Source organism: Erythrolamprus reginae, chromosome 3 (genome assembly GCF_031021105.1).
Source record: "Erythrolamprus reginae isolate rEryReg1 chromosome 3, rEryReg1.hap1, whole genome shotgun sequence".
NCBI classification, from domain to species: Eukaryota; Metazoa; Chordata; class Lepidosauria; order Squamata; family Dipsadidae; genus Erythrolamprus; species Erythrolamprus reginae.
In genome coordinates this window covers 16,643,483-16,670,513 of record NC_091952.1, presented here as the reverse complement: position 1 = coordinate 16,670,513, position 27,031 = coordinate 16,643,483, and the positions used below count along the sequence as shown (strand labels likewise).

Sequence of the window (27,031 nt, the reverse complement as noted above, 5' to 3'; positions counted from 1 at the left end):
TCACGTTTTGCACCCCATAGTTGTTTAACTTTCTGTCCAGCAATGATTCTCAATGTTTTGCAGGTTGTTCCAAAGAATCCAGCCAGAACTTCACAATCCCAGATTATTGACTCATCCTTGCTCTCTCTGCTGATCCTGATCAATACCTCCGTGGCTTCCAAGGTTCTTTTAGTTGCTTCTCATCGTCTGAAAATGAGTTCTTAATGATGGTTATAATAATTTCTGTGTCTGATATGGCTGGAGTCTGCCTGCACTATTTAGACACAAAATGTTTGACTTGATGACTTTGTCATTTGACCATTATCAATAAAAGGTGGAGACCAGATACCATGGAGCATAGATTGTGTTGTGGTTAGCTCTGGCCCAGCTCCTACCCCAAGGAATGTGCAGTGGATGTGGGGGAGACATCCACATGACGCAGGCCTGTTTTGCTCCCGATGGAATCTGCCGATGAAGCCTCCTCTGACCAAGAAAGCATGAGTGACAGGGAAGAGGGAAGTTTGGCAGACAGCCGAGGAGGAGATCAATCATCCGTATCATCCTTGGATTCTGAACAAGAATTAATGGCACATCCACACATGCATAGAGTGATGCATAGGAGACAACAACTGAAGGATTATTACAAGAGAAAATTAGGCCACCTGTGGTTGGGTGGGGCTCCAGTAATTAGGCATGCTGCTATAAATAGCAGTGTGTGGGTTTGGCCGTTGTGAAAGAGTATCTGATCGCAGTTCATCAGGAATCGTGTGTTGCTGTTTTCTGGACTTTGTTCATTGATTTTTCACACCTTTGAAACCAAAGCAGAGCAACGTGTGTGTGTGTGTGTGTGTCTCATTTCGTTGGAAGAAGAAGGGGTGTGAAGTTTATTCACAGCTGCTAGCTAAGTACTTAATGACTGCTTAAGGGAAATTGTACAGACTACCCGGTTGTTTTGGGACGAGTGCACTTTGCAATACAAAAAGAGTGCTTAGTTTATTTTGAATTTTGTGATAAAGAACATTGTTTTGAATTTTCAAACCTGTGTGTGTCTGAAATTTGTACCCTTGAATTTTCGGGAGGGTCCTATCAGAGAGCCCGGCAGAACAGATTGTCATGCATTATTATTTCATCTAGAACACAATAACATAAGAAGAGCCATGCTGAATCAGGCCAAAGCCCATCGAGTCCAGCATTCTGTGTCACACAGTGGCCCACCAATTGTACATGGGGATCTTGAGCAGAAAGAGAAGGCAAAACCCTCCCTGTCCCTTGACCCCCCAACAAATGGTACCCAAGGGGATCCTGCCTGCCCCAACCAACATAGAGGCGGCACATGGACATCCGTTTCAATAACCATCGATACACTTGGCATCCATGAATCTGTCTAATCAGATCTCAGTGAGCTAATATAAAAGAGAAAGACCTGATCTTTTACTAACTTCTTGAGTTGCATATTTGGAAGATGTGAGTAGCTGTTGCAAGTCACAGCAGGATTAAACAGCTTGGACTGGATGGGCCAAGTCCTTGTGCCTAAGACTTCATGGATAGGAGGTACATTCGTTAAAGGGACACTGAATTATTGGAATGTTTTTCCTTCTTTGGGACTTTCTGACGAATGTCATATCAGAAGAGCTCTTGTAGTCAGAAGTGGGAGGTGCCAGATGTTCCCGTGTTGATGCTGTGGCTTGCATTTGCTCTAGAAGTTGCATTCGGCAGATAATAAGGGTGGCTATAGCTGACACTAAAGGGGCTGAGTGAGCCTTTTAGAGAGAACATCCAGGAAAGAGGAACTCACCTACGTTGCTGGATCGAGGCAAGATGCGTGAAATTGTGCATGTCCAGATTGGCCAGTGCGGGAATCAAATCGGTGCTAAGGTAAGACATTGCTTTCATCTTGCCAATAAAAGATTATTTATTTATTTATTTATTTATTTATTTATTTATTGTTTGTTTGTTTGTTTGTTTGTTTGTTTATTTATTTATTAGATTTGTATGCCGCCCCTCTTCGTAGACTCAGGGCGGCATACAAATAATAATAATAATAATAATAATAATAATAATAATAACAACAACAACAACAACAACAACAACAACAGAGTTGGAGGAGCCTTGGAGGTCTTCTAGTCCACCCCCCTGCTTAGGCAGGAAACCCTACACCAATTCAGACAGATGGTCATCCAACCTTAAGATAATGAGATATAAGTTCATAGCACACAAAGTGTGATGGAAGTTTGAACAACTTTGGGTGAAAACGCTTTTACCTTTGGCTGACAGGCAAAATCTATTAAACTGTAAGTTTTCAACCTGTCAGAAGAAATGGTAATGTGAGGTCAAATAATGATTCATGTAGACCAACATCCTGTTTCATACCAGATGTCTCAAGGAAACCTGGATAACTTAAAAGAGGTATTCACTTCTTCCAGCAACATACTTCCTCTGGAAAACAGGAGTAGCACATAAATATGACAATAGGTTTATTTTTACCCCGTTCGTTTGTTGAATCCTTTTTTAAAGACATATTGTGGTATGAATAGAAAAGAAAATGGATGTTGGTGTGAATGAATCTTAATACAAACACAGTGAGAATGTAGCATATTTAGTAAAAAATGGCAAAGACTAAGTACGTTTAATGATCATAGTTCCCATCATGCTGGCATATTCCCTCACCTTCTAAAAGGCTAATTCATTCTTTGGATGAACCATACACCATACGCTAAATAAAATAAATTCTTTGGACAAAATGCTCTGGTGGTGCTTAGAGTTTTTCAAAGGAATCATTCTCAATCTGTTGTCATAAAGATGTGACTGGATAAATCCAGATTAGAAAAATAGCATTACAGCATTAATAGCCACTAAAACGATCATCTGGATTTTAGATCCTGTCAATTCCTGCCAATAAATGATTATAGTTGAACGTTTGGAATCCCCAGGCTGGGAAAAATCTCCTGTGAATATTTACTTAGCAGTAAATCTCACTTTTTAAAATGGTAATGACTCCTCTCCAGGTAAATTGTATTTTAAAATTAACTTTATGAAATTCCTTTCTTATTGTAAAGAAAGTTTGAAACAAGTTCTATATGTCTTTTACTTGCAAGTGTGTTTCGAATGGGAGAATATTTGTAATGATCAAAGTATTCTTTTTATTGCAAACTGAAGACAAGAGCTGTTTGGAACAGGGATCACCAACTTTGGCACCTTTAAGACTTGTGGATTTCAACATCCAGAATTCCTCAGCCAGCTTTGCTTTGCTGGCTGAAGAATTCTGGGAGTTAAAGCCCACAAGTCTTAAAGTTGACAAGGTTGGAGATCCCTCGTTTAGAAAGCTAGCCATTCCAAAACAAGGGCGTTCTTGCATTCACACCCTCCCAGTCTGAGATAAAGGCTCAGCAGGGCTGATTCTCACAGTGGATGCAAAGTTAGATGTTGTGGGGTAAGAATCCAATGCCGCAAATTGTCTTCTATTCCAAGTCAATGTCGGATTAGTAAAAAGTCTACCTTGTGTTGTGGTTGGCTCTGGCCCAGCTCCTGCCCCAAGGACTGTGGATGTGGGGGAGACATCCACATGCTGCAGGCCTGTTTTGCCCCCCGGTGGAATCTGATGATGAAGGCTCCTCTGACCAAGAAGACATGAGTGACAGGGAGGAGGAGAGTGTGGTAGACAGCTCAGAAGGAGATCAATTATCTAGCTCCTCCTTGGATTCAGAACAAGAGTTAATGATACAGCCACGCATGCGGAGAGCGATGCATAGGCAACAACAACTGAGAGATTATTATCAAAGAAAATGAGGCCACCTGTGGTTGGGTGGGGCTGTGGTCATTAGTGAGGCTGCTATAAATAGCAGCCTGTGGGTTTGACCATTGTGGAGGATTATCTGATCATCGTGTTTCGTGCCTGCCTTGCTGACTTTGACCTTTGTGTGCTGATTTTTCCCCACTTTGAAACTAAACCAGAGCAAAGTGTGTTTCACTTTGTGAAAGAAGAAGGACTGTGAATTACCTCACAGCTGCAAGCTAAGTATCACAGAACTGATAAGGGACTTGTACAAATTACCAGTTTGTTTGGAGACTAGTGCTCTTGGCTATACCAAAAGAGGGCTTAGTTTAAGTGAATTTTCATTATAAAGAACATTGTTTTGAATTTTCAAACGTGTGTATGTCTGACATTTGTACCTGTGAATTTTTGGGAGGATTCTACCAGAGAACCCAACAGAACACCTTGTTATTGCCACTGTGTTTCTGATTCTCACTACAAGCCTTGTTGAAATGAATAGGTAAAGAATTAGTAATAAATAATGAATAGCATAAAGTATGCAATTCAAAGATCATGAATGATGCCCTAAAAACTGAGTTCAGCAATAGGGAGGAAAGTTAAGAAAGTTGATAAAACGTGCATAGTAGAGCTTTGGGAATACTTTCCAACCTTTCGTCATGAATGGAGAAAAACTCTCTCTTTTTGTCTTGGCAATAAAGACAGAAATTTTATATCTCTGTGTTTACATGAATTTCCACTCTTTGATCATGCTGCAGTTGTGTTTGTTTACATGGGTGCACAGGGTGGGCTGCATATAGTCTGTTCTAGGTTGCATGACCAAAAATAAAGGGGGTGGGATTCGCAGCCTCCAACCAAATCTGGGCCATTTTAAAATTGGACCCCTTTTTTTGGCCAAATTTGACTTATTCTGTTCCGTGCTGGCAGTTCTGGATGCCATGAAATCTACTTTCTCCCCTTTTCTCCCCATCTGGTTTTGCTAACATGTAAAGAAGGACCAGGGGAGGCATGATAGCAGTGTTCCAATATCTCACGGGTTGCCAAGGACTCAACCTACTCTCCAAAGCACCTGAGGGCAGAAAAAGAAGCAATGGGTGGAAGCTGAACAAGGAGAGAAGCAACTTAGAACTTATTGTGGTTGGCTCTGGCCCAGCTCCTGCCCCAAGGAATGTGGAGGTGGATGTGGGGGAGACATCCACATGCTGCAGGCCTGTTTTGCTCCCAGTAGAATCTGCCGACGAAGTCTCCTCTGACCAAGGAAGCATGAGTGACAGGGAAGAGGGGAGTTTGGCAGACAGCCCAGGAGGAGATCAGTCATCTGTATCATCCCTGGATTCTGAACAAGAATTAATGACATCTCCACACATGTGTAGAGTGATGCATAGGAGATAACAACTGAAGGATTATTACAAGAGAAAATGAGGCCACCTGTGGTTGGGTGGGGCTGCTGTAATTAGTGCTACGGATAAAAGTGCAGCCTGGTGTTAGCCTCATGGCAGTTTATCTGATTCATTGTTTCGTCAAGATCGTGGTTTTTGCTGTTCAGGATTGTGTTTGTGGACTCTCTGGACTTTAGAATTGGACTAAATTTCCCAGTTATTGGGTGAGCAATTGGACTGCATTTAACCTGTGCCTTGTGTGTACCAGAAAATCCCTTTGACATTTAAAAAGGGAGCTGTTTCTGTTTTTCTGTTTATAAAAACTTTAATCCTTTAACATATTTAAATGTTTCGATCATGTCCCCCCTTTTCCTTCTGTCCTCCAGACTATACAGATTGAGTTCATGAAGTCTTTCCTGATAAGTTTTATGCTTAAGACCTTACACCATTTTTGTAGCCCGTCTTTGGGCCCGTTCAATTTTATCGATATCTTTTTGTAGGTGAGGTCTCCAGAACTGAACACAGTACTCCAAATGGGGTCTCACCAGCGCTCTATACAGTGGGATCACAATCTCCCTCTTCCTGCTTGTTATACCTCTAGCTATGCAGCCAAGCCTTCTACTTGCTTTTCCTACTGTCTGACCGCACTGTTCTCCCATTTTGAGACTGTCAGAAATCACGACCCCTAAATCCTTCTCTTCTAAAGTTTTTGCTAACACAGAACTGCCAATGCAATACTCACATTGAGGATTCCTTTTGCCCAAGTGCATTATTTTACACTTGGAAACATTAATAACTATGTATTTGCAAACTAAGAACTCGCTAATCGCATAAATATACTCACAAACAGTTCGCTTCAGTGCACAAGTCAATGGAAATAGCGAACCAAGAGGATTTCTTTCTATTTCTTCCTTTCGTTCTCTTTTCTTTATCATGCATAAATTTAGTCTAGGCTTAAGTGATAAGATAACTGTGTAATTAAATAAGAACAAATTATAGTAAGCCTAAGAACTTCAGCCAATGTTAAGCATGTTTGTTAATTGCAATTAATTGTTGACTGCACTGTTCACCCATTTTGAGACTTAATTTCCTACTAAGGGAGGATTTCCTTCTAAGGGGGATGGGTGGGAAATAATGTATGTGTGTGTATGAAGTCAAAGAAAGAAGAAAACTCATTCGAATTCCTTCCGTGGTACCCCATGCAAGAATGCCAGTGATCTAAACCTCTCACGACTTCACCAGGCCAATAAATACAGAAATAAATAACCGGGTGAAATGCTTGCATTGTTTGAGTCCGTTTGTCCTCTTTCAGTTCTGGGAAGTCATCAGCGATGAGCATGGGATCGACAACACGGGAAATTATCACGGTGATTCACCATTGCAGCAGGAAAGAATTAATGTGTATTTCAATGAAGCTCACGGTAAGTAATTGGGCAAACGACATTTTGCTTGCACAGGCAATTACAGAGGTTAAAAATAAGACATGTTTATCATTTATTTATTGCTATCATTTTTACACCAGAGAGTCAAGATGTCCCAACAGTATTGTTATAACACAATAATAAAATGCTTCATCATCTTATGAAACCCACTTCTTTTAAGAACTGTCAAATGAGGGTTTCCCTGGATAGAAACGGCAGTGTTAAAAATTCTTACTTTACAATAAACCGGAGTTGGCAAACCACAGGCTATTGTAAATGCCAAATTTGGTCCACTGGATAGAGAATTCTGAGAGTTGAAGTCCACACATTTTAAAGTTGCCAATTTTGGGAAACACTGCTGTAGAGATAATGTGTGACTCAGGCAAGAATGACCATCCTATTATAATTTATTAATTACTTCCAATATTTGAGGTGGAGAAGAAGGGGTCAACTTATTCTTCCAACTACCAGAAGGCAAGACAAGAAAGAATGGGTGGAAACAGGGCTGGGTTCCACTTATCTTCCCCACTGGTTCACATCACAATGGAAGTGCACATTTTGCATAGGATTCCCTTCTTATTTATTTATTTTATTTATTTATTAAATTTGTATGCCGACCCTCTCCGCAGACTCGGGGCGGCTCACAACAGCAACAAAAAACCAGTGTGAAATACAAATTCAGTAATTAGAAAGCTAAAAACCCAAAATTTAAAAAAACATTCACACAGCATACCATACATAAACAGTACAGTCCTGGGGAAAATATTTCAGTTCCCCCATGCCTGACGACAGAGGTGGGTCTTAAGGAGTTTGTGAAAGGCAAGGAGGGTGGGGGCTGTTCTAATCTCAGGGGGGAGCTGGTTCCAGAGGGTTGGGGCCGCCACAGAGAAGGCTCTTCCCCTGGGACCCGCCAAACGACATTGTTTGGATGACGGGACCCGGAGAAGGCCAACTCTGTGGGACCTAATCGGTCGCTGGGATTCGTGCGGCAGAAGGCGGTCCCAGAGATATTCTGGTCCGATGCCATGAATGGCTTTATAGGTCAAGACCAACACTTTGAATTGTGACCCGAAATTGATCGGCAACCAATGCAGACTGCGGAGTGTTGGTGTAACATGGGCATACTTTGAAAAGCCCATGATTGCTCTCGCAGCTGCATTCTGCACGATCTGAAGTTTCCGAACACTTTTCAAAGGTAGCCCCATGTAGAGAGCATTACAGTAGTCGAATCTCGAGGTGATGAGGGCATGAGTGACTGTGAGTAGTGAGTCCCGATCCAGACAGGGCCGCAGCTGGTGCACCAGGCGAACCTGGGCAAACGTCCCCCTCGCCACAGCTGAAAGATGGTTCTCTAATGTGAGTTGTGGATCAAGGAGGACGCCCAAGTTCCGTACCTTCTCTGAGGGGGTCAATAATTCCCCCCCCCAGGGTTATGGATGGGCAGATGTGATTGCCCTTGGGAGGCAGAACCCACAGCCACTCCGTCTTATCCGGGTTGAGCTTGAGTCTGTTGACACCCATCCAGACCCCAACAGCCTCCAGACACCAGCACATCACTTCCACTGCTTCGTTGACTGGACATGAACCTCTGTGTATGTGCAGAAACCTTTGCACATGTTCAGAGTGCTTTTTTTTTCAATCCACGATGACCAGAGGACTGGTTTGGGAATGTGGACCATTGATCATTGCTGCCAGTTCAGCAAGCAGCACCAAATTTCTGCTACCGAAGAACTGGTCTGAATAGGCAGCAATCCACCTCTGGGGTGGAAGCTTATTCATGAGACCCAATCTAGAATTAAGGAGAAATTTCCTATCAGTGAGAACAGTTAATCAATGGAATCAATGTGTTTGGAATGATATAATGCAGTGATGGCGAACCTATGGCACGGGTGCCGCAGGTGGCACGCGGAGCTATATCTGCTGGCACGCAAGAGGTTACCTAGCTCAGCTCCAATTTGCATGTGCATGCCAGCCAGCTGATTTTCGGCTTGCCCAGAGGCTCTGGGAGGGGATTTTCAGCTTCCGGAGAGTCTCCATGAGGATGGGAGAGGGCATTTTTGCCCTCCCCAGGCTCCAGAGAAGCCTCTAAAGCAGTGATGGCGAACCTTTTTTCCCTTGGGGGCCAAAAGCACATGTGCACATGTTATCGTGCAGGGGTGAGTGCCCACACCCATAATTCAATGCCTGGGGATGGCGAAAATGGTCTCCCTCGCCCCCCCCCCCCCCGAAGGACTTCTGGAGGCCTGAATCAAGCCATTTCCCAACTTCTAATGGGTCACCTTCCCCAGGCTCTAGGGGCTTCTAGAGCCTCTAGAGGACTCTAGAGACTCACATTTGTTTGATTGATTTTTAATATATCGGGGTTTTAGCTCATGTAGTTTTTAATTAATTAGATTTGTCTTTGAATTTACATGCTGTGAGTCTTTGGAGAGGGGTGGTATACAAATCCAGTAAGTAATAATAACTCCCTTAACACATTCCTCACTTAAATTTTGGGCTCAATTGTGGTCATAAGTTCAGGACTATCTGTATGTTTGTCTAGCATGGTTCGGATGACTTGAGTGTTTTAAAACACTTTTAGAAACATAGGAACATAGAAGACTGACGGCAGAAAAAGACCTCATGATCCATCTAGTCGGCCCTTATACTATTTTTTGTATTTTATCTTAGGATGGATATATGTTTATCCCAGGCATGTTTAAATTCAGTTACTGTGGATTTACCAACCATGTCTGCTGGAAGTTTGTTCCAAGGATCTACTACTCTTTCAGTAAAATAATATTTTCTCATGTTGCTTTGGATCTTTCCCCCAACTAACTTCAGATTGTGTCCCCTTGTTCTTGTGTTCACTTTCCTATTAAAAACACTTCCCTCCTGGACCTTATTTAACCTTTTGACATATTTAAATGTTTCGATCATGTCCCCCCTTTTCCTTCTGTTCTCCAGACTATACAGATTGAGTTCATTAAGTCTTTCCTTTTGAAGTGTTTTAAATGATTTCTGTATATATAAGAAACGTTCAGGTGATGCCTATGGATTATTACTTATCATACCTTTCATCCCTTCCGCTGCAGCTCATAAGTATGTTCCTCGGGCTATCCTGGTAGACTTGGAGCCTGGAACAATGGACAGTGTGCGCTCAAGCAAAATAGGTCCACTCTTTCGGCCAGATAGCTTCATTCATGGTACGTATGCGATGTTACTTATAAAACAAATTTAACAAATTGATATTTGTAGAAACAACCTGGCTGACATTTATCCCTTTGATTCACACCAAGACAACTAGACACAAGAACAGTTTTCCCCCGAACGACATCACTCTACTAAACAAATAATTCCCTCAACACTGTCAGACTTTTTACTAAGTCTGCACTTCTATTTCTACTAGTTTTTCTCATCATTCCTATCATCCTTTTCCTCCCACTTAGGACTGTATGACTGTAACTTGTTGCTTGTGTCCTAAGATTTTTATTAATATTGATTGTTTCTTCATTGCTTAGTAGACCCCTATGGCAATCATTAAGTGCTGAACCACATGATTCTTGACAAATGTATCTTTTTCTTTTATGTACGTTGAGAACATATGCACCAAGACAAATTCCTTATGTGTCCAATCCCACTTGGCCAATAAAAAATTCTATTCTATTCTATTCTATTCTATTCTATTCTAAGATTATTGGTATCTTTAATAACAGCTCCAGAACACCTAGCAGTCTAATTTTTATGAGGAAAATGTAATTCTGTTTTTTATGCTTTACAGAGTGAAAGCTTAAACAGATTACAGGAGCCTTATCTAAAATGTTCAAAGATGAAACCAGATCATTAATCTTAAGAGGAATGTTTCCTCAAGTCTCTTTTTCCCTATAACATTTGTTACAAGACAATATAACTTTTATTGTCATTTTTTTTCCTGTGAACACACTGGCACACATTTTAAAAAATGAAATTCGGATGCCTGCTCTCAAAAGAAAATAAGCCAAAATATTTAAAGTCCATCCAAGCTAACAAAACGATCTGGGACAGTTTGCGTTAACCAATTTTCTGTTGCAACGATGACGCAGCAGTTTCTCAGCTTCCAGTTTGTTATTGAATGTAGCTTCATGATGTGTTCCGTCGGGCTCTCTGGTAGAATCCTCCCAAAAATTCACAGGGACAAATTTCAGACACACATACATTTGAAAATTCAAAATAATGTTCTTTATAATGAAAATTCACTTAAACCAAGCCCTCTTTTGGTATAACAAAGAGCACTTGTCTCCAAACAAACTGGTAATTTGTACAAGTCCCTCATCAGTTCTGTGATACTGCAGCTCTGAGGCAGCTCTGAGGCAATTCACAGTCCTTCTTCTTTCACAAAGTGAAACACACTTTACTCTGGTTTAGTTTCAAAGCGGGGGAAAATCAGCACACAAAAGGTCAAAGTCAGCAAAGCAGGCACGAAACACAACGATCAGATAAACCTCCACAATGGCCAAACCCACAGGCTGCTATTTATAGCAGCCTCACTAATTACCACAGCCCCACCCAACCACAGGTGGCCTCATTTTCTTTGATAATAATCTCTCAGTTGTTGCTGCCTATGCATCGCTCTCCGCATGTGTGGCTGTATCATTAACTCTTGTTCTGAATCCAAGGAGGAGCTAGATAATTGATCTCCTTCTGTCTGCCACACTCTCCTCCTCCCTGTCACTCATGTCTTCTTGGTCAGAGGAGCCTTCATCATCAGATTCCACCGGGGGCAAAACAGGCCTGCAGCATGTGGATGTCTCCCCCACATCCACAGTCCTTGGGGCAGGAGCTGGGCCAGAGCTAACCACAACATGATGTAATCCAGAGGTCCTCAAACATGGCCACTTGAAGACTTAGCTGGCTGGAGAATTCTGGGAGTTGAAGTCCACAATTCTTCAAGTGGCCAAGTTTGGGGACCCCTGTTCTAAGGGACACATTAGCAAACAAAATAGATGGTAGCGAGGCTCTGCATGGAATGGTGTTTAGCCTACTTGTTAGCCCTCCATGTTTGCCTTGTTTCCTCTTTCGATCACACTGTTTACTTCTCAGAAATCGCTCAGTGACTGAGTGCTGCTCCCTGCTGTCTCTGCCACCTAAAATGCCGAGCACTTTTAGAGATTGCAGCCAATCTCACACCCTCCATGCAACCCACCGACACATCTGCTGCTGACACACTTCAACCGAAGCAGTCGGAAACAACGCACACTTTCCAGAACAGCTTTATCAGTAGTTCCTCTCTTGCTAAATATCACCAAACCCAATTAGGCTGACCGTTATACAGTGGTACCTCTACCTAAGAACGCCTCTACTTACGAACGTTTCTAGATAAGAACCGGGTGTTCAAGATTTTTTGTGCCTCTTCTCAAGAACCGTTTTCCACTTACAAACCCGAGCCTCCGAAACTGTAACCGGAAAAGGCGGGGAGAAGCCTCCATGGGGCCTCTCTAGGAATCTCCTGGGAGGAAACAGGGCCGGAAAAGGCTGGGAGAAGCCTGTATAGGGCCGCTCTAGGAATCTCCTGGGAGGAAACAGGGTCAGAAAAGGCGGGGAGAAGCCTCCATAGGGCCTCTCTAGGAATCTCCTGGGAGAAAACAGGGTCAGAAAAGGCGGGGAGAAGCCTCCATAGGGCCTCTCTAGGAATCTCCTGGGAGGAAACAGGGCCGGAAAAGGCTGGGGGAAGCCTGTATAGGGCCTCTCTAGGAATTTCCTGGGAGGCAACAGTGCCGGAAAAGGCGGGGAGAAGCCTCCATAGGGCCTCTCTAGGAATCTCCTGGGAGGAAACAGGGCCAGAAAAGGCGGTGAGAGCCTCCATGGGGCCTCTCTAGGAATCTCTGTGGTTACCTCAATCACATGCATTATTTGCTTTTATATTGGGAAATGTTGCTTCTTATTACAAACTTTTCTACTTAAGAACCTGGTCACGGAACGAATTAAGTTCCTAAGTAGAGGTACCACTGTATAAGAGTTTGGTCATATGATTCTACTTTCCTGTTACAATTCCCAAATAATTATTCAAATCAGATGGCACTTTCAACTCCCAAACCTCAACAATCTTGAGAGCTGACACAGCTGTAGCCAAGCAAGGTGCTGCCCTTTTGATATCAACTCCTCCTTCATGGAGAAACTTGCCTCAGCAATTCTCTAATTAATTACAATTTTACGTTAGCTGCAGGACCTGGATATGGAGGTTGAAAATTTTGCAGGATTTTGTAAGCAAATAATTAAAGACAGATTTTTTTAAAAAATCCCTAAAGATGAAACTAGAAGTTCTTCAGAAAAGACCCCTCATACATGTAACCGTTCCATAGTTGTTATCAAATTTTGCAGGTTTTTGTAAGCTAATAATTAAAGATGACAGATTTTTCTTTTAAAAAATCCCTAAAGATGAAACTGATAAGTTCTACAAAAAAGACCCCTCATACATGTAACAGTTCCATAATTGATATCAATCTGCGTTGGCTATTTTTTTCAAATATATACAGTATATATACAGTTTTGATATAATTTTTCCCCCTAAATATGAGCTGTGGTGGTGCAGTGGTTAGAATGCAGTACTGCAGGCTACTTCTGCTGACTGCCGATTGCCAGCAGTTCAGCAGTTCGAGTCTCACTGGCTCAAGGTTGACTCTGCCTTCCACCTTTCCGAGGTCGGTAAAATGAGGAACCAGATTTTTGGGGGCAATACGCTGACTCTACAAAACAGTTAGAGCAGTAAAGCACTATGAAGCAGTATGTAAGCCTAAATGCTATTGCTATTGCTAAATATCAAGGGGTATTCCATTCACCTGTTAATAACTTACTAGCATTTATTATTATTATTATTATTATTATTATTATTATTATTATTTATTAGATTAGTATGCCGCCCCTCTCCGCAGACTCGGGGCGGCTCACAACAGTGATAAAAAACAATATATAATGACAAATCTAATAATTAGAATCTAAAATAACAATTGTACATTAAAAATATCTAAAAGCAAGGAAGACTGGCTGAGGTCGGGCCTTGTTTTAGAGATAACCTTATTGCATTTGGGTAGAAGAATAATTAACTTTTCTGCTAATTATTCAATTGACATCTAACCTGTTATTAGATGCTAATTATTATTAATAAACAAACTGCTAATTATTCAATTGACATCTAGCCAGCTTTATTTATAACTATATATTTACAGGAAATTCAGGTGCTGGTAACAACTGGGCAAAGGGTCATTATACTGAAGGGGCCGAATTGATTGAAAATGTGATGGACATCGTGAGGAATGAATCTGAAGGATGCGACTGCCTCCAGGGCTTTCAGCTGGTCCATTCTCTGGGAGGTGGGACAGGCTCTGGAATGGGCACCCTTCTGATTAACAAGATCAAAGAGGAATATCCCGATAGGATCATGAACACTTTCAGCGTAGTGCCTTCACCCAAAGTTTCAGACACTGTTGTTGAACCGTACAACGCCATCTTGTCGATCCACCAGCTGATAGAAAACACGGACGAAACCTTCTGTATTGACAATGAAGCTCTGTACGACATCTGCTTTAGAACTCTGAAGCTCCCCACACCAAGCTATGGAGATCTGAACCACTTGGTGTCCCTCACCATGAGTGGCGTCACCACCTCATTTCGCTTCCCTGGGCAACTCAACGCGGATTTGAGAAAGTTGGCAGTCAACATGGTGCCTTTCCCCAGACTTCACTTCTTCATGCCAGGATTCGCTCCACTAACATCTCGGGGCAGTCAACAATACCGAGCTTTGTCAGTCCCAGAACTTACTCAACAGATGTTCGACGCTCGGAATATGATGACAGCTTGTGACCCACATTTCGGGCGGTATTTAACCGTGGCCTGCATCTTCAGAGGCCACATGTCTATGAAGGAAGTGGATGAGCAGCTATTGGCTGTGCAGAATAAAAACAGCAGTCGCTTTGTGGAATGGATCCCTAACAACGTCAAAGTGGCTGTTTGTGACATTCCTCCTCGTGGGCTAAAGATGTCTGCCACCTTCATAGGCAACAACACGGCCATTCAGCAGCTCTTCAGCCGCATCTCTGATCAATTCTCAGCCATGTTCAAAAGAAAAGCCTTTCTCCACTGGTACACTGGTGAAGGGATGGATGAAATGGAGTTTTCCGAGGCAGAAGGCAACACCAATGACTTGGTTTCCGAATACCAGCAGTATCAGGATGCGAAAGCTGATGTAGAAGAATATGAGGAAGTAGAGGAGGAAGTGGAGGAGGGGGTCAGGGAGGAAGAAAATGAAACAGCTTAAATGGAAAAGGAATAACTGGTCTTTAAAAATAACAAAACTTTATTAATATAATATGCCAATTGTTACCAATTAAGATAGGTGGACTCACTCCCAAAAGGGACTGAGTCAAATGCAGGAACAACCATTACTATGCATTAAGCCAAGATGTAACTCTTTTTTTAAAATTTAAATGCATTGGAGAACTAGCCCAGTGGCTTCGAGTTTAAGAGCTTCACCTTTTTGGACAATTAAGTATTTTTTCTGAATCAGTGCCTTCATTGTAGTACAGTGTTCCCTCGATTTCCGCGGGGGATGCGTTCCAAGACCGCCCGCAAAAGTTGAATTTTCGCGAAGTAGAGATGCGGAAGTAAATACACCATTTTTGGATATGGACAGTATCACAAGCCATCCCTTAACACTTTAAACCCCTAAATTACTATTTCCCATTCCCTTAACAACCATTTACTCACCATTACTATTGGTACTCACCATTGAATAGGACACTTAGTGATCCTGATATTTATAAACATAATTATTTATTAACAATAATTATTTTTTTTGTTATTTATTTGCAAAAAATATTAGTTTGGCGATGACATATGACATCATCGGGTGGGAAAAACCATGATATAGGAAAAAAACCGCAAAGTATTTTTTAATTAATATTTTTTGATAAACCGTGGTATAGGCTATTCGTGAAGTTCGAACCCGCGAAAATCAAGGGAACACTGTATTCTCAAACAAAGAAGCAAAGCTAAGGATATGACATGCTAAATGAACAGGACAGAGAATGTAATTGATCAACTTATAGATTTTGCTGTATCTCTGTAGAATAGTGTTTTCCAACCTTGGCAACTTGAAGATATCTGGACTTCAACTCCCAGAATTCACTGGCTGAGGAATTCTGGGAGTTGAAGTCCAGATATCTTCAAGTTGCCAAGGTTGGGAAACACCGCTCTTGAACAACATGTCTTAACTTTAGCAGCTTTATGATATGTGGACTTTAAGCTCCCAGAATTCCTCAGCCAGTTGTCACAGTAGAGAGATACACTGACTTTAAAACCTTGTACTTGAATGTGCCAGCCATCTTATTTAGTCTATTATGGGGAAGGACCACTACAATTCCCATTTGTGTTTCACTCTTCTAGTATATTGAAGCTTTTGCAGATTTAAGATGAGCGGCCTAATGAATATAAGCTCTAACTTAAGCCGTTAACAAGAGATTAAAAATTATTACCCCTTAAATCATTTAGCTGACTTACATTTTATATGGACTTTTAATTAACCTGTTAATTGGACAGACGTTTATTTCACTGGATCAGTTCTCCCACATAAGGCAAGAAAATAAGAATGATGGCACAGGATGAAATTGAATGGTCCGAAGTTCCACCAGCTAAATGTTCTGGAAAGGGTTCAGCGCCCCTTACCATTATCTCAAACATGTCAATTGCCTTTGAACACAGAGATTTTATTTAACCATGATAGTTATTGATAGATCCTGTTCTTATTAACTTACCTAATCATTCAAGGAGTCTAAAAACGATGGATCATTTTCACTTTGAATCAATTAATGTAACACATTGGGTAGTGCAATGGCTCAGTGGTTAAGAGGCTGGTCTTGCCAGTTGGAAAGTTGGCAGCCCAGATTCAAGAACTGAGCTCCACGTTATGGGGGTGAGCTCCCATCACTCTAGCCCCTGCCAATTTAGCAATTAAAAAAGTGTGCAAATGCGAGTGGACAAATAGGTACCACTTTGGTAGGAAGGTAACAGTGGTATCAGGCTGGCTATGTGACCAGGGAAATGTCTTTGGACATTTCAAATGGCATTGGAACAGAGATGAACATCCTTCCTATAGTTGGCAATGACTAGCAGAGTAAAACCACAGGGACTCCTTTATCTTTCTTAATGTAACACATTACAGGTAGTTCTCAACTTTCAAACTATTCATTTAGTGACTAAAGTTATGGCAGCATTGAAAAAAATGACTTATGACTGGTTTTCGCACATATAATTGTCATAGTTCATGGTGGCACAGTGGTTAGAGTGTAGTACTGCAGGCTATTTCTGCTGATTGCCAGCAGTTTGGCAGATCGAATCTCATGAGGTTCAAGGTGGACTCAGCCTTCCGAGGTGGGTAAAATGAGGACCCAGATTGTTGGGGGCAATACATGCTGACTCTGTAAACCACTTAGAGAGGGTTGTAAAGCACTGTGAAGCAGTATATAAGTCTAAATGCTATAGTTCCCTAAAATCATGTGATCAACCATGTGATTTGCTTAATGGCAGTAAAAAGGTTGTATAACCTTTTGTACAACCAACCAATTTTCACTTACCAACTATCTCATTTATGAAAGTTCCAGTGCCAACTGTGGCTGTAAATACAGACTACTGTAAGTATTATGTGAATGCTTTCTGTGTTTTGAATGTACTGTAAGCTATAGTTCATTGTAACTAACTCCCAGATATCAACATGGCATTAAGATGACTACCTAACACTACCAATGTCATTGCTAAGAGGTTCAGTGGGGAGAGCAGGGCCAGAGTTGATATTCTAAATTACCTATTTTATACTAATTTTCTTGCAAAATTCATTAAACCAAATTTGCTTTGAGAATTCAAACGTAGTTATAAGATTAAATATAGCCACAACATTTTGGGAAAGACAAAGTATTACTACTTAATGTATCAGAACATGTTATATGTAAAACATGCATGTGTATATATGGAATTATGCTTTGTATTATGTACACACATATACACATGTTGGTGTGTACTATTTATGCGTAAAAATGAAGTATTCAGTGGTTTGAGCAAAAGTCCTGAAATGATAATATGTACATATTTTCCTTATAAAAATGTGACAGCATTGCATTGGCATCCTTTAGTCTTGAAGGACCATGGTATCATGCTATGGATTCTGATAGCATTATTTACAGGATTATTAGCAATATAATTTGTAAAAGACTAAAAATGTGAACTCTAATCTCACTTTAGGCATAAAAGTTGGCTGGGTGACTTTGAGCTAGTCACTCTATCTTAGCCTAACCCACCTGATAGGGTTGTTGTTGTGGGGAAAATAGGAGGAAGGAGTGTCTGGTAAGTTCATTGCCTTGAGTTACTTATAAAAATAACAAAACAGGATAAAAGAAATCAAAACAAAATTTCATTTATGGGACAGAAAATGTATTATATAATAAATCTGCTGGCGTTTTAAGTTGCTATAGTTTTTCTACCAGACTTTTCAAGGAAGCTTTCTTATAACTACTTGCAGAAGTAAGTTTGTATTTATCAACCTGATGTTAAGATGTTCTAAATAATATCCTGGCAGCTGGTGTTGGAAAGGAACACATTTCAAAAAGTACCAACTATGATAAAGAAACAAAAACCTGGGGACCAGATCATAGAGATCATTGGTTTAGATCCCCCCCCCCCCGCCGGGTAGGAACCAATAATCAATTTTAATCAGGACTGTCAAACTCCAGATGCATCATTCACTGGCCACACCCATGCCCAGTTTAGTGAAGGGGGAAACAACACGACACCGCCATTATGTGAGTTTGATACCCCTGCTTTAAACAGCAGCATTATATAGAACATTGCACTAAATCAGCTTCCCCTCCCCCAAGTCAGAGGCTGCCAGCTACAGTATTAATCCACATTTCTTTCTATCGTGCACTTTGCTGATAGTGTGTTGTGCAGATTTTTGTTGAATGTTTATACAAAATATGAGAATATGAGAATCTCAATAGACGTACAAAATATTTATTTTCCTATAGTATAAAACTGATTTTTCTGGAAGAAAAATTGAGAAATACTTCTCTTAGTTGCCATTTATTTTACTCATATTATTTTCAATTTCAAGCTAACTGTTGCAATGCAAATAAGATAAGTACAGCTTTTAAAATTTTAAAGCTTTCTAAATAAATGTGATTGCATACTTTTGTCTACAAACCTGGTAATAAATTAATCAATAGAATTTAATTCCAAGTAATCATGATAATTTATGTGATAATTGAATTTTACTTTCACCGAATGTTTCCTGTTGATTTTCAATAATATTTTTCTATCAGGAAAGGACTCAAACATCTTTTGTAACCAGTGACTAAAAACCCTTTTAAAATAAATTACTATCCAATAAAACCAAGACTACTTAATTCTTTGAAGTTATTTTATTATTGCTTAATAAAACATAATCACTAAAATAATTTGGATTAAGTTTCATTTATTGGCATGGTTCATTTATATGTATACAAGGTGGTTTCACAAAATGGGAAATGGTTGTCCATAAGCATACCAATGAGTTGTCATTTTTTCCTTTTAGAGAATGGGTTCTGTAAAGACAGGTAAAATACACAGTAAGAATTTAAAGCAACAGTGTGAATTAAAACTGACAGTGTGAGAACTAATATCGAAATACCAGTCCCGGTATTAGCCAATTAAATTATTCAATTGACTCAATGATCTGATATGCAAAAGATTAGGAAACTAAAAGCAATGACATTATTTTCACATCTTTGAAACATCCATATGAAATCTGCATCTTTCTTTGTTATATTTGCTATAGCAATTTTCACCACAAAAAGTCCATTTTAAATGCCCGGTATTTTCAGCATTGGGAATCTACTGAATTAGGGACAGATCTATACTGAAGCCAAATAAGGCAACAGATTTGGATGAGGCATCGTGAAAAACTTGGATAGGTTTAGGTTTAGGTTTATTGGATTTATATGCCGCCCCTCTCCGCAAACTCGGGGCGGCTCACAACAATAATAAAAAACAGTACAGTACACAATACCAAATCCAATGCCCACCCATCCAGTTCCAATTTAAATTAATAATCTCATAAAAAACAGTATATATAAAAAACAGGCACACAGTCAATCAATCAACAAAACAACATGGGCAAGGGGGAGGTGTTTTAGTTCCCCCATGCCTGACGGCAAAGGTGGGTCTTAAGGAGTTTACGAAAGGCAGGGAGGGTGGGGGCAATCCTAATCTCAGGGGGGAGCTGGTTCCAGAGGGTCGGGGCCCCCACAGAGAAGGCTCTTCCCCTGGGTCCCGCCAGACGACATTGTTTAGTCGACGGGACCCGGAGGCCAACTCTGTGGGACCTAACCGGTTGCTGGGATTCGTGCGGCAGGAGGTGGTCCCGAAGATATTCTGGTCCGATGCCATGAAGGGCTTTATAGGTCATAACCAACACTTTGAATTGTGACCGGAAACTGATCGGCAGCCAATGCAGACTGCGGAGTGTTGGAGTGATATGGGCATACTTGGAGAAGCCCATAATTGCTCTCGCAGCTGCATTCTGCATGATCTGAAGTTTCCGAACACTTTTCAAAGGTAGCCCCATGTAGAGAGCGTTACAGTAGTCGAGCCTCGAGGTGATGAGGGTGTGAGTGACTATGAGCAGTGAGTCCCGGTCCAAATAGGGCCGCAACTGGTGCACCAGGCGAACCTGGGCAAACGCCCCCCTCGCCACAGCTGAAAGGTGTTTTTCTAATGTGAGCTGTGGATCGAGGAGGACGCCCAAGTTGCGGACCCTCTCTGAGGGGTGTCAATAATTCCCCCCCCAGGGTAATGGACGGACAGATAGAATTGTCCTTGGGAGGCAAAACCCACAGCCACTCCGTCTTGTCTGGGTTGAGTTTGAGTTTGTTGACACCCATCCAGGCCCCAACAGCCTCCAGGCACCGGCACATCACTTCCACTGCTTCGTTGACTGGACATGGGGTGGAGATGTACAACTGGGTATCATCGGCATATTGATGATACCTCACCCCATGCCCATGGATGATCTCACCCAGCGGTTTCACGTAGATATTAAATAGCAGGGGGGAGAGGACCGACCCCTGAGGCACCCCACAAGGGAGAAACCTCGGGGTCGACCTCTGACCCCCCACTAACACCGACTGCGACCGACCGGAGAGGTAGGAGGAGAACCACTGAAGAACAGTGCCTCCCACTCCCAACCCCTCCAGCCGGCGCAGAAGGATACCATGGTCGATGGTATCGAAAGCCGCTGAGAGGTCAAGGAGCACCAGGACAGAGGACAAGCCCCTGTCCCGGGCCCGCCAGAGATCATCCATCAATGCGACCAAAGCAGTTTCCGTGCTGTAGCCGGGCCTGAATCCAGACTGCTGAGGACCTAGATAATGAGGATAAGACAGAAATGCATGCAGTTTCTCTCTATCTTAGCATGCTAGCTATTTCCAGTGCTGGAATTTCCACTTCAGTTGGTTTTTGTATATAAAACAAGAAAATCCTGGCTGTTGTTTGAGAGGGCAAAATCCTTTGGAATAACCTAACAGCAGAATCAGTAAAATGGTTTATGCCCTTCCCGTTCTGTGAAACCACCCATCTCTCTCACGGAGAGACATTCAGTGGCATAAAAATAAAATGTTAAAAACATTAAAACTGAACATAAAATTTTAAAGCGAGCCGAGACTAGTTAACGTTTATCATTAAAAGTTAAGTAAATGGTGTGGGGGGTTGGGCGAAGAATAAGCCTTCAAAACACTAGCCTGATGCACAGTTATGTGCTTCTTTGGTGGCACCAAACAAGTTAGCAGAGCCAGGTCTTTAAATATTTTCAAAAAGCTGGGAAAGTGGGAATCAGTTTCACTTCTGGCGGGAATGGGCGGAGTATGTTCCAAAGGACAGGACTCTCCAACAGCAGAGAAGGCTCTCTTCCTATACTCCACCAGTTGGAATCCTTTCCCTACTTGGGTTGGATGGGCTGATATAAAGGGGCAAAGACAGCTCACTAAGTAATTACAGTAGTACCTCTAGATACGAGCTGCTCCACATGCGAGTATTCCAAGTTACGAGCCAGGACGGGAGCGAAATTTCTGTTCCACCTGAGCTCAAATTCGAGATACGAGCCGAGCTTCCACTATGTGGCGCAAGAATCCTTGCTTCTGGTTATCTCGGCGGGGAAAAACAAAGTCTAAAGCCATTTGTTCCAGATACGAGTTGATCGACATACGAGCTCCGTTCTGGAACGAATTAAACTCGTATCTAGAGGTACTACTGTATAGGTAATCCTAATACATTTCTTACTGGAACTTCGAACAAAATATCTTGATTCAGCAAAATCCGATTAGTAATAACCAATTAAATCACAATTTTTTAATGGCTGCATACATAATCTGCTTTACATAAGACAAGATACAGTTTAATGTTGTAAAGTTGTATACAGATCTAAGGGAAATAGAAATCTCTAGAACTTCTTTACTTACTCATGTCATTCCTTTTTGGGTTTTATCATTTTTACATGGCTTCCAGCTACTTTCTCTGCCTCTGCTTTAAATTGAGGTTTCAGGGCTGCTCTTACTGCTTTTGCACAGATCTGAGAGTAGCGGATGTAGCTGAAAGAAAAATAAATATGGATCAAAAGAATATCAATCTCCTGGAGTTAACAACTGTGGAAAATTAGAAAAGCATCCTGGAAAAGTCATTATAAAGGCCAGGATTTCTAATAAAATGGGCCATAGTAGTTCAGACATTTATTCAGAGGCACATTCTGAAGGTAATACTGAAGTCAATTGAAAAATGACCATTGGTACCTCGACATACGAGTTTAATTTGCTCCAGACCTGAGCTCGTAAGTCGATCAACTCGCATCTCGAACGAATGCCTTTAGATTTTGTTTTTCGCGCCGAGATAACTGGAAGCAAGGAGATTCTTGCGCCACCTAGCGGAAGTTCGGCTCGTATCCCGAATTTGAGCTCGGGTGTCGAACAGAAATTTTGCTTGCGTTGCGGCTCGTAACTTGGAATACTCGCATGTGGAGCAGCTCGTATCTAGAGGTACTAAATGTTAACCCAGTTAAAGCCTTCTAAATTGGCAGCTTCACATCTTCAGGTGTTAACCCTCCTAACTAACTAAGTAACTAACTAAGTAACTGAGTTTTCGGAGAGGGGCGGCATATAAATCCAATAAATCCAATAAATGAATGAATGAATGAATGAATGAATGAATAAAGAAAGAAAGAAAGAAACTAACTAACTAACTAACTAACTCACAACTATGTAACCCACCAACCAACCAACCCTCATAACTGTCTACAGGTGATCATGGGTTATTTTCCAACTTTCATGCCCTTGATATAGTATCATCTATCTTTTTCTCAGCTTGCCTTGAAAAAGTATTTCACAAGCTAGATGGACAAAAGATGGAGGAAAAATCAATGGCGCCTGTTTAAATCACTTAAGATTTGCAAATGATGTTCTCTTCTCACAAGACTCAGAAGAGCTACAGCCTCCCCCCATGCCTCTACCTCCTCTAACTTATGCCAGTGGAACACTAACTTCACAATTGATAGAAAAGCTAGGAGTGGTGCAAATGTGCTATAGAAAGCTATGGAAAGATACATGCTGGGCATCACAAAACAAGATAGAAAGACCCATACGTGGATTAAACAACAAATTAAAATATATGATACGATCTAGAGACGGGGTGGCGCAGCAGATAGAGTGCTGTACTGCAGGCCACTGAAGCTGACTGTAGATCTCAAATCTCATCACCGGCTCAAGGTTGACTCAGCCTTCCATCCTTCCGAGGTGGGTAAAATGAGGACCTGGATTGTGGGGGAAATATGCTGGCTCTGTTAAAAAAGTGCTATTGCTAACATGTTGTAGGCTGCCCTGAATCTAAGGAGAAGGGCGGCATAAAAATCAATCAATCAAACAAACAGACACGTGCGTGTGAGAGATTTTGATGATTTTTTGCTCTTGTGCATGGGTGGAATCAGAAAATCCACCAAAATCATGTGTGCGCACCCCCTTGCAAGATTTCAGTGCGTTTTTGGTTCTTGCGGTATGCGCAGAAGCCAAAACATGCTGGGACCCACGAATGTGCTAGAACCAAAGCTGCACGCACAATGCACTGTTAATGGCAATCCACCTTTGAGCGTAGGGTCTTCTGCCCAAGCAGGGGGTTGGACTAGAAGTCCTCCAAGGTCCCTTCCAACTCTGTATATTATTATTATTATTATTATTATTATTATTATTATTATTATTATTATTATTATTATTATTTACACTTATATACCACTTTACACCCCTTTCTAAGCGGTTTACAGGGTCAGCCTATTGCCCCAAACAATCTGGGTCCTCATCCTTAATAAGATGACAGATACCTCAGTTTGGGAATGAAATTTTATTGTCCCTCCCCCTTCATTTTCCGCATTAAAAGGATTTAATTTGCAAGATGAAGAGTAATTAGCAAAGTTTTGTTTTCCATCTAAGGCGCCCGAACACCGGGAGACCGACGGCTTCATAAGACCAGTCTGGGGCGGGGGGGGGGGCTTCAGTCACCCACCTACCTACCTACCTGAGCCCAGCTTGCCTCCAGTAAGCCACCATGACGGCTGCTTTGCTCGAGGAAATCGCCCGTCCGAGGCCGCAAGGTCGCCCAGTCAAACAGAGGGAGGCTGGCTGCTCTGCGGGAGTCTAACCCGGAAGCGTTGGAAAGACCCGGAAATGAAAACCAAGTCGACCCACTCACGTCCTAGCGATGCCCCGTGCGGTCTGTTTCCCCATCCATCTAGTTCTATTTAGGGGAGGAGTTTTAACCCGTCCGAGATAACCAACCAAAGCTCGGTCTTCTAGGGTTCGGCTATTTTAATTGGTTGGCGTGCTTTGATGAGCGTGAAAGCTATCCTCTGAGTCTGGAGATCTCCAACCTTTGCAACTTGTGGACTTCAATTCCCAGAATTTCTCAGTCAGCGAAGCTGGCTTGAGGTACTTTGGGAGTTGAAGTCCATAAGTCTGAAAGTTGCCAAAGTTGGAGACCCTGGTCTAATACCCTCTTTGGAGGTCGCAGTGCTGCAAATGTGGAAAATCGGAGTTTTGGGGGAGGGCGGGGGGCCAGCGTTTCTTTATTGTTGGGGTTGCAATGATTCATTTTTCTTATCCTGTTTTATATCTTTCATTAATTAAAGTTGCCACATTTCTACACCACCCATCTTTAGCCTTGAGCGACGCCGGGCGGTTGAGAAATAAAAAGCATACCGCGATGTAGAAAACGAGTTAAAAAGCAATTAAAAGCGAAATTAAAATTGCAAGGTTAAAAAGTTAAAGGCGGGGGAAGCGCCGTCAACCCACCAATCTTAGGTTTTGCATATTATTTTACAACCCATATGCCAACTTGACAGAACCAGGTCTTCATGGCCCACTAGGAGAGATAAAGCCACTCTTGAACGGAGGACATAATTGAATTAGCTTTAAATTGTCCCATATATTGTTAAAACATGTTTTGAAAAATGCGAGGGATTTTAAAATAGTTTTTCTATCCAGATTTCATTGTTTTTAATGACTCAAAATGACAAAATACCCCAATAATGTCCATACATATATACATACATACATACATCCCATGTATGGATGATCTTGGGGTATAGAATCAGAATCATAGAGTTGGAAGGGACCTCGAGGGTCATCAGGTCCAACCCCTGATCAATGCAGAATACATTAAACCATCCCAGAAAGATGACTGTCCAGTCTCTGTTTGAAGACCTCCAATGAAGGCGAGCCCACCACCTCTTGTGGCAAACTGTTCCACTGGTTTATCACCCATACTGTTAGAAAGGTTTTTTCTGATATCTAATCTAAATCTACTCCCTTGCAATTTCATTCCATTGTTTCTAGTCCATGTACTAATGAGAACAACGCTGATCCCTCTGCCCTGTGACAACCCTTCAGATATTTGTAGACAGCTATCAAGTCTCCTCTCAATCTTCTCCTTTGGAGACTAAAGATCCCTAGATCCTTTAACCGTTCCTCATAGGACATGGTTTCCAGACCATTCACCATCCTTGTAACTCTCCTTTGAACTTGCTCTAGTTTATCAATGTCCTTTTTAAATTGGGCCTCCCAGAACTGAACACAGTATTCCAAGTGTGGTTGTACCAAACTCTGTAGAGAGGAATAATTACTTCACCTGAGCGAGATTCTATGCTCCTCTTGATGCATCCCAGGATTGTGTTTGCGTTTTTTAAGGTGAAGGGAAACAGGGCGCACAAGGAAGAGACTGTAAAGCAAAGGGTGGATTTTCCGGTCAGCTCCACAATTGATAGGGCTTTTGGTTAGGATAGGTAGAGGAAAAAGGACACTGTGCTTGGAGACTCTATGGTGGGGGAATTGGACTTCCGGTCAGCTCCAGAATGGAAAGGGGGACTTTCAGCTAGGACCTTTTGTGGTTAGCTCTGGCCCTGCTCTTGCCCCAAGGACTGTGGATGTGGGGGACATCCACATGCTGCAGGCCTGTTTTGCCCCCCCGGTGGAATCTGATGATGAAGGCTCCTCTGACCAAGAAGACATGAGTGACAGGGATGAGGAGAGTGGGGCAGACAGCTCAGGAGATCAATAATCTAGCTCCTCCTTGGATTCAGAACAAGAGTTAATGATACAGCCACACATGCGGAGAGCGATGCATAGGCAACAACAACTGAGAGATTATTATCAAAGAAAATGAGGCCACCTGTGGTTGGGTGGGGCTGTGGTAATTAGTGAGGCTGCTATAAATAGCAGCCTGTGGGTTTGGCCATTGTGTAGGATTATCTGATTGTTGTTTTTCGTGACTGCTTTACTGACTTTGACTTTTTGTGTGTTGATTTTCCCCCGCTTTGAAACTAAACCAGAGCAAAGTGTGTTTCACTTTGTGAAAGGACTGTGAATTGCCTCACAGCTGCAAGCTAAGTATCACAGAACTGATAAGGGACTTGTACAAATTACCAGTTTGTTTGGAGACGAGTGCTCTTGGCTATACCAAAAGAGGGCTTGGTTTAAGTGAATTTTCATTATAAAGAACATTGTTTTGAATTTTCAAACGTGTGTGTGTCTGAAATTTGTCCCTGTGAATTTTTGGGAGGATTCTACCAGAGAGCCCGACAGAACAGGACCTTTGTGGCTCTGAGTGTTTAAGGTTGCTGATCTCTAGGTTAGTGTGTTTATGTTGTTCTTAACTATTGTTAACAGCCCAGAGGCATAAACCTGAGATGTGTGGCCATATACAGTAGAACTTATGGTCACAAATGCTTCTGACTAATTTTTTTTGTGGCAGATTTCCCCTTCTGCGTCAAATCAGTTTGCGACCTAAGTTATGGAATGAATTATGGTCGTGACTAGAGGTTCTACTGTAAACTGAAAGAGTGAATGAATAAATGAATAAGTACTCAATATGGAACCATTAATATAGATTCTAAGAATATGAATAGCCAGCCACTTGTG

General features: G+C 41.8%; 3 protein-coding genes across 4 annotated transcripts in view; 1 reads left to right on the top strand and 2 right to left on the bottom strand.

Annotated features, from left to right (window-relative positions):
* PRELID3B (PRELI domain containing 3B) overlaps positions 1 to 27,031 on the bottom strand; it is a 137,309-nt gene that overhangs the window by 92,835 nt on the left and 17,443 nt on the right. The gene's annotated exons all lie outside the window — the stretch shown is intronic.
* On the top strand, positions 1,608 to 18,938 carry TUBB1 (tubulin beta 1 class VI). Of its 2 annotated transcripts, XM_070744540.1 has the most exons (4): positions 1,608 to 1,854; positions 6,440 to 6,548; positions 9,623 to 9,733; positions 13,730 to 18,938. In XM_070744540.1, the coding sequence occupies exons 1-4, from the start codon at positions 1,798 to 1,800 to the stop codon at positions 14,815 to 14,817; spliced, it is 1,365 nt and encodes a 454-aa protein (XP_070600641.1). In that variant the 5' UTR covers positions 1,608 to 1,797; the 3' UTR covers positions 14,818 to 18,938. The 2 variants fall into 2 exon arrangements, with proteins under 2 accessions (XP_070600641.1, XP_070600642.1); XM_070744541.1 differs by lacking the exons at positions 1,608 to 1,854; positions 6,440 to 6,548; positions 9,623 to 9,733 and adding an exon at positions 12,979 to 13,204.
* Positions 18,953 to 24,277, bottom strand: ATP5F1E (ATP synthase F1 subunit epsilon). The gene is made up of 3 exons (XM_070744542.1): positions 24,135 to 24,277; positions 22,040 to 22,168; positions 18,953 to 19,129 (listed from the first exon to the last, which is right to left on the bottom strand). Exons 1-2 carry the CDS (start codon positions 24,164 to 24,166, stop codon positions 22,045 to 22,047), a joined length of 156 nt encoding a protein of 51 aa, XP_070600643.1. The 5' UTR covers positions 24,167 to 24,277; the 3' UTR covers positions 18,953 to 19,129; positions 22,040 to 22,044.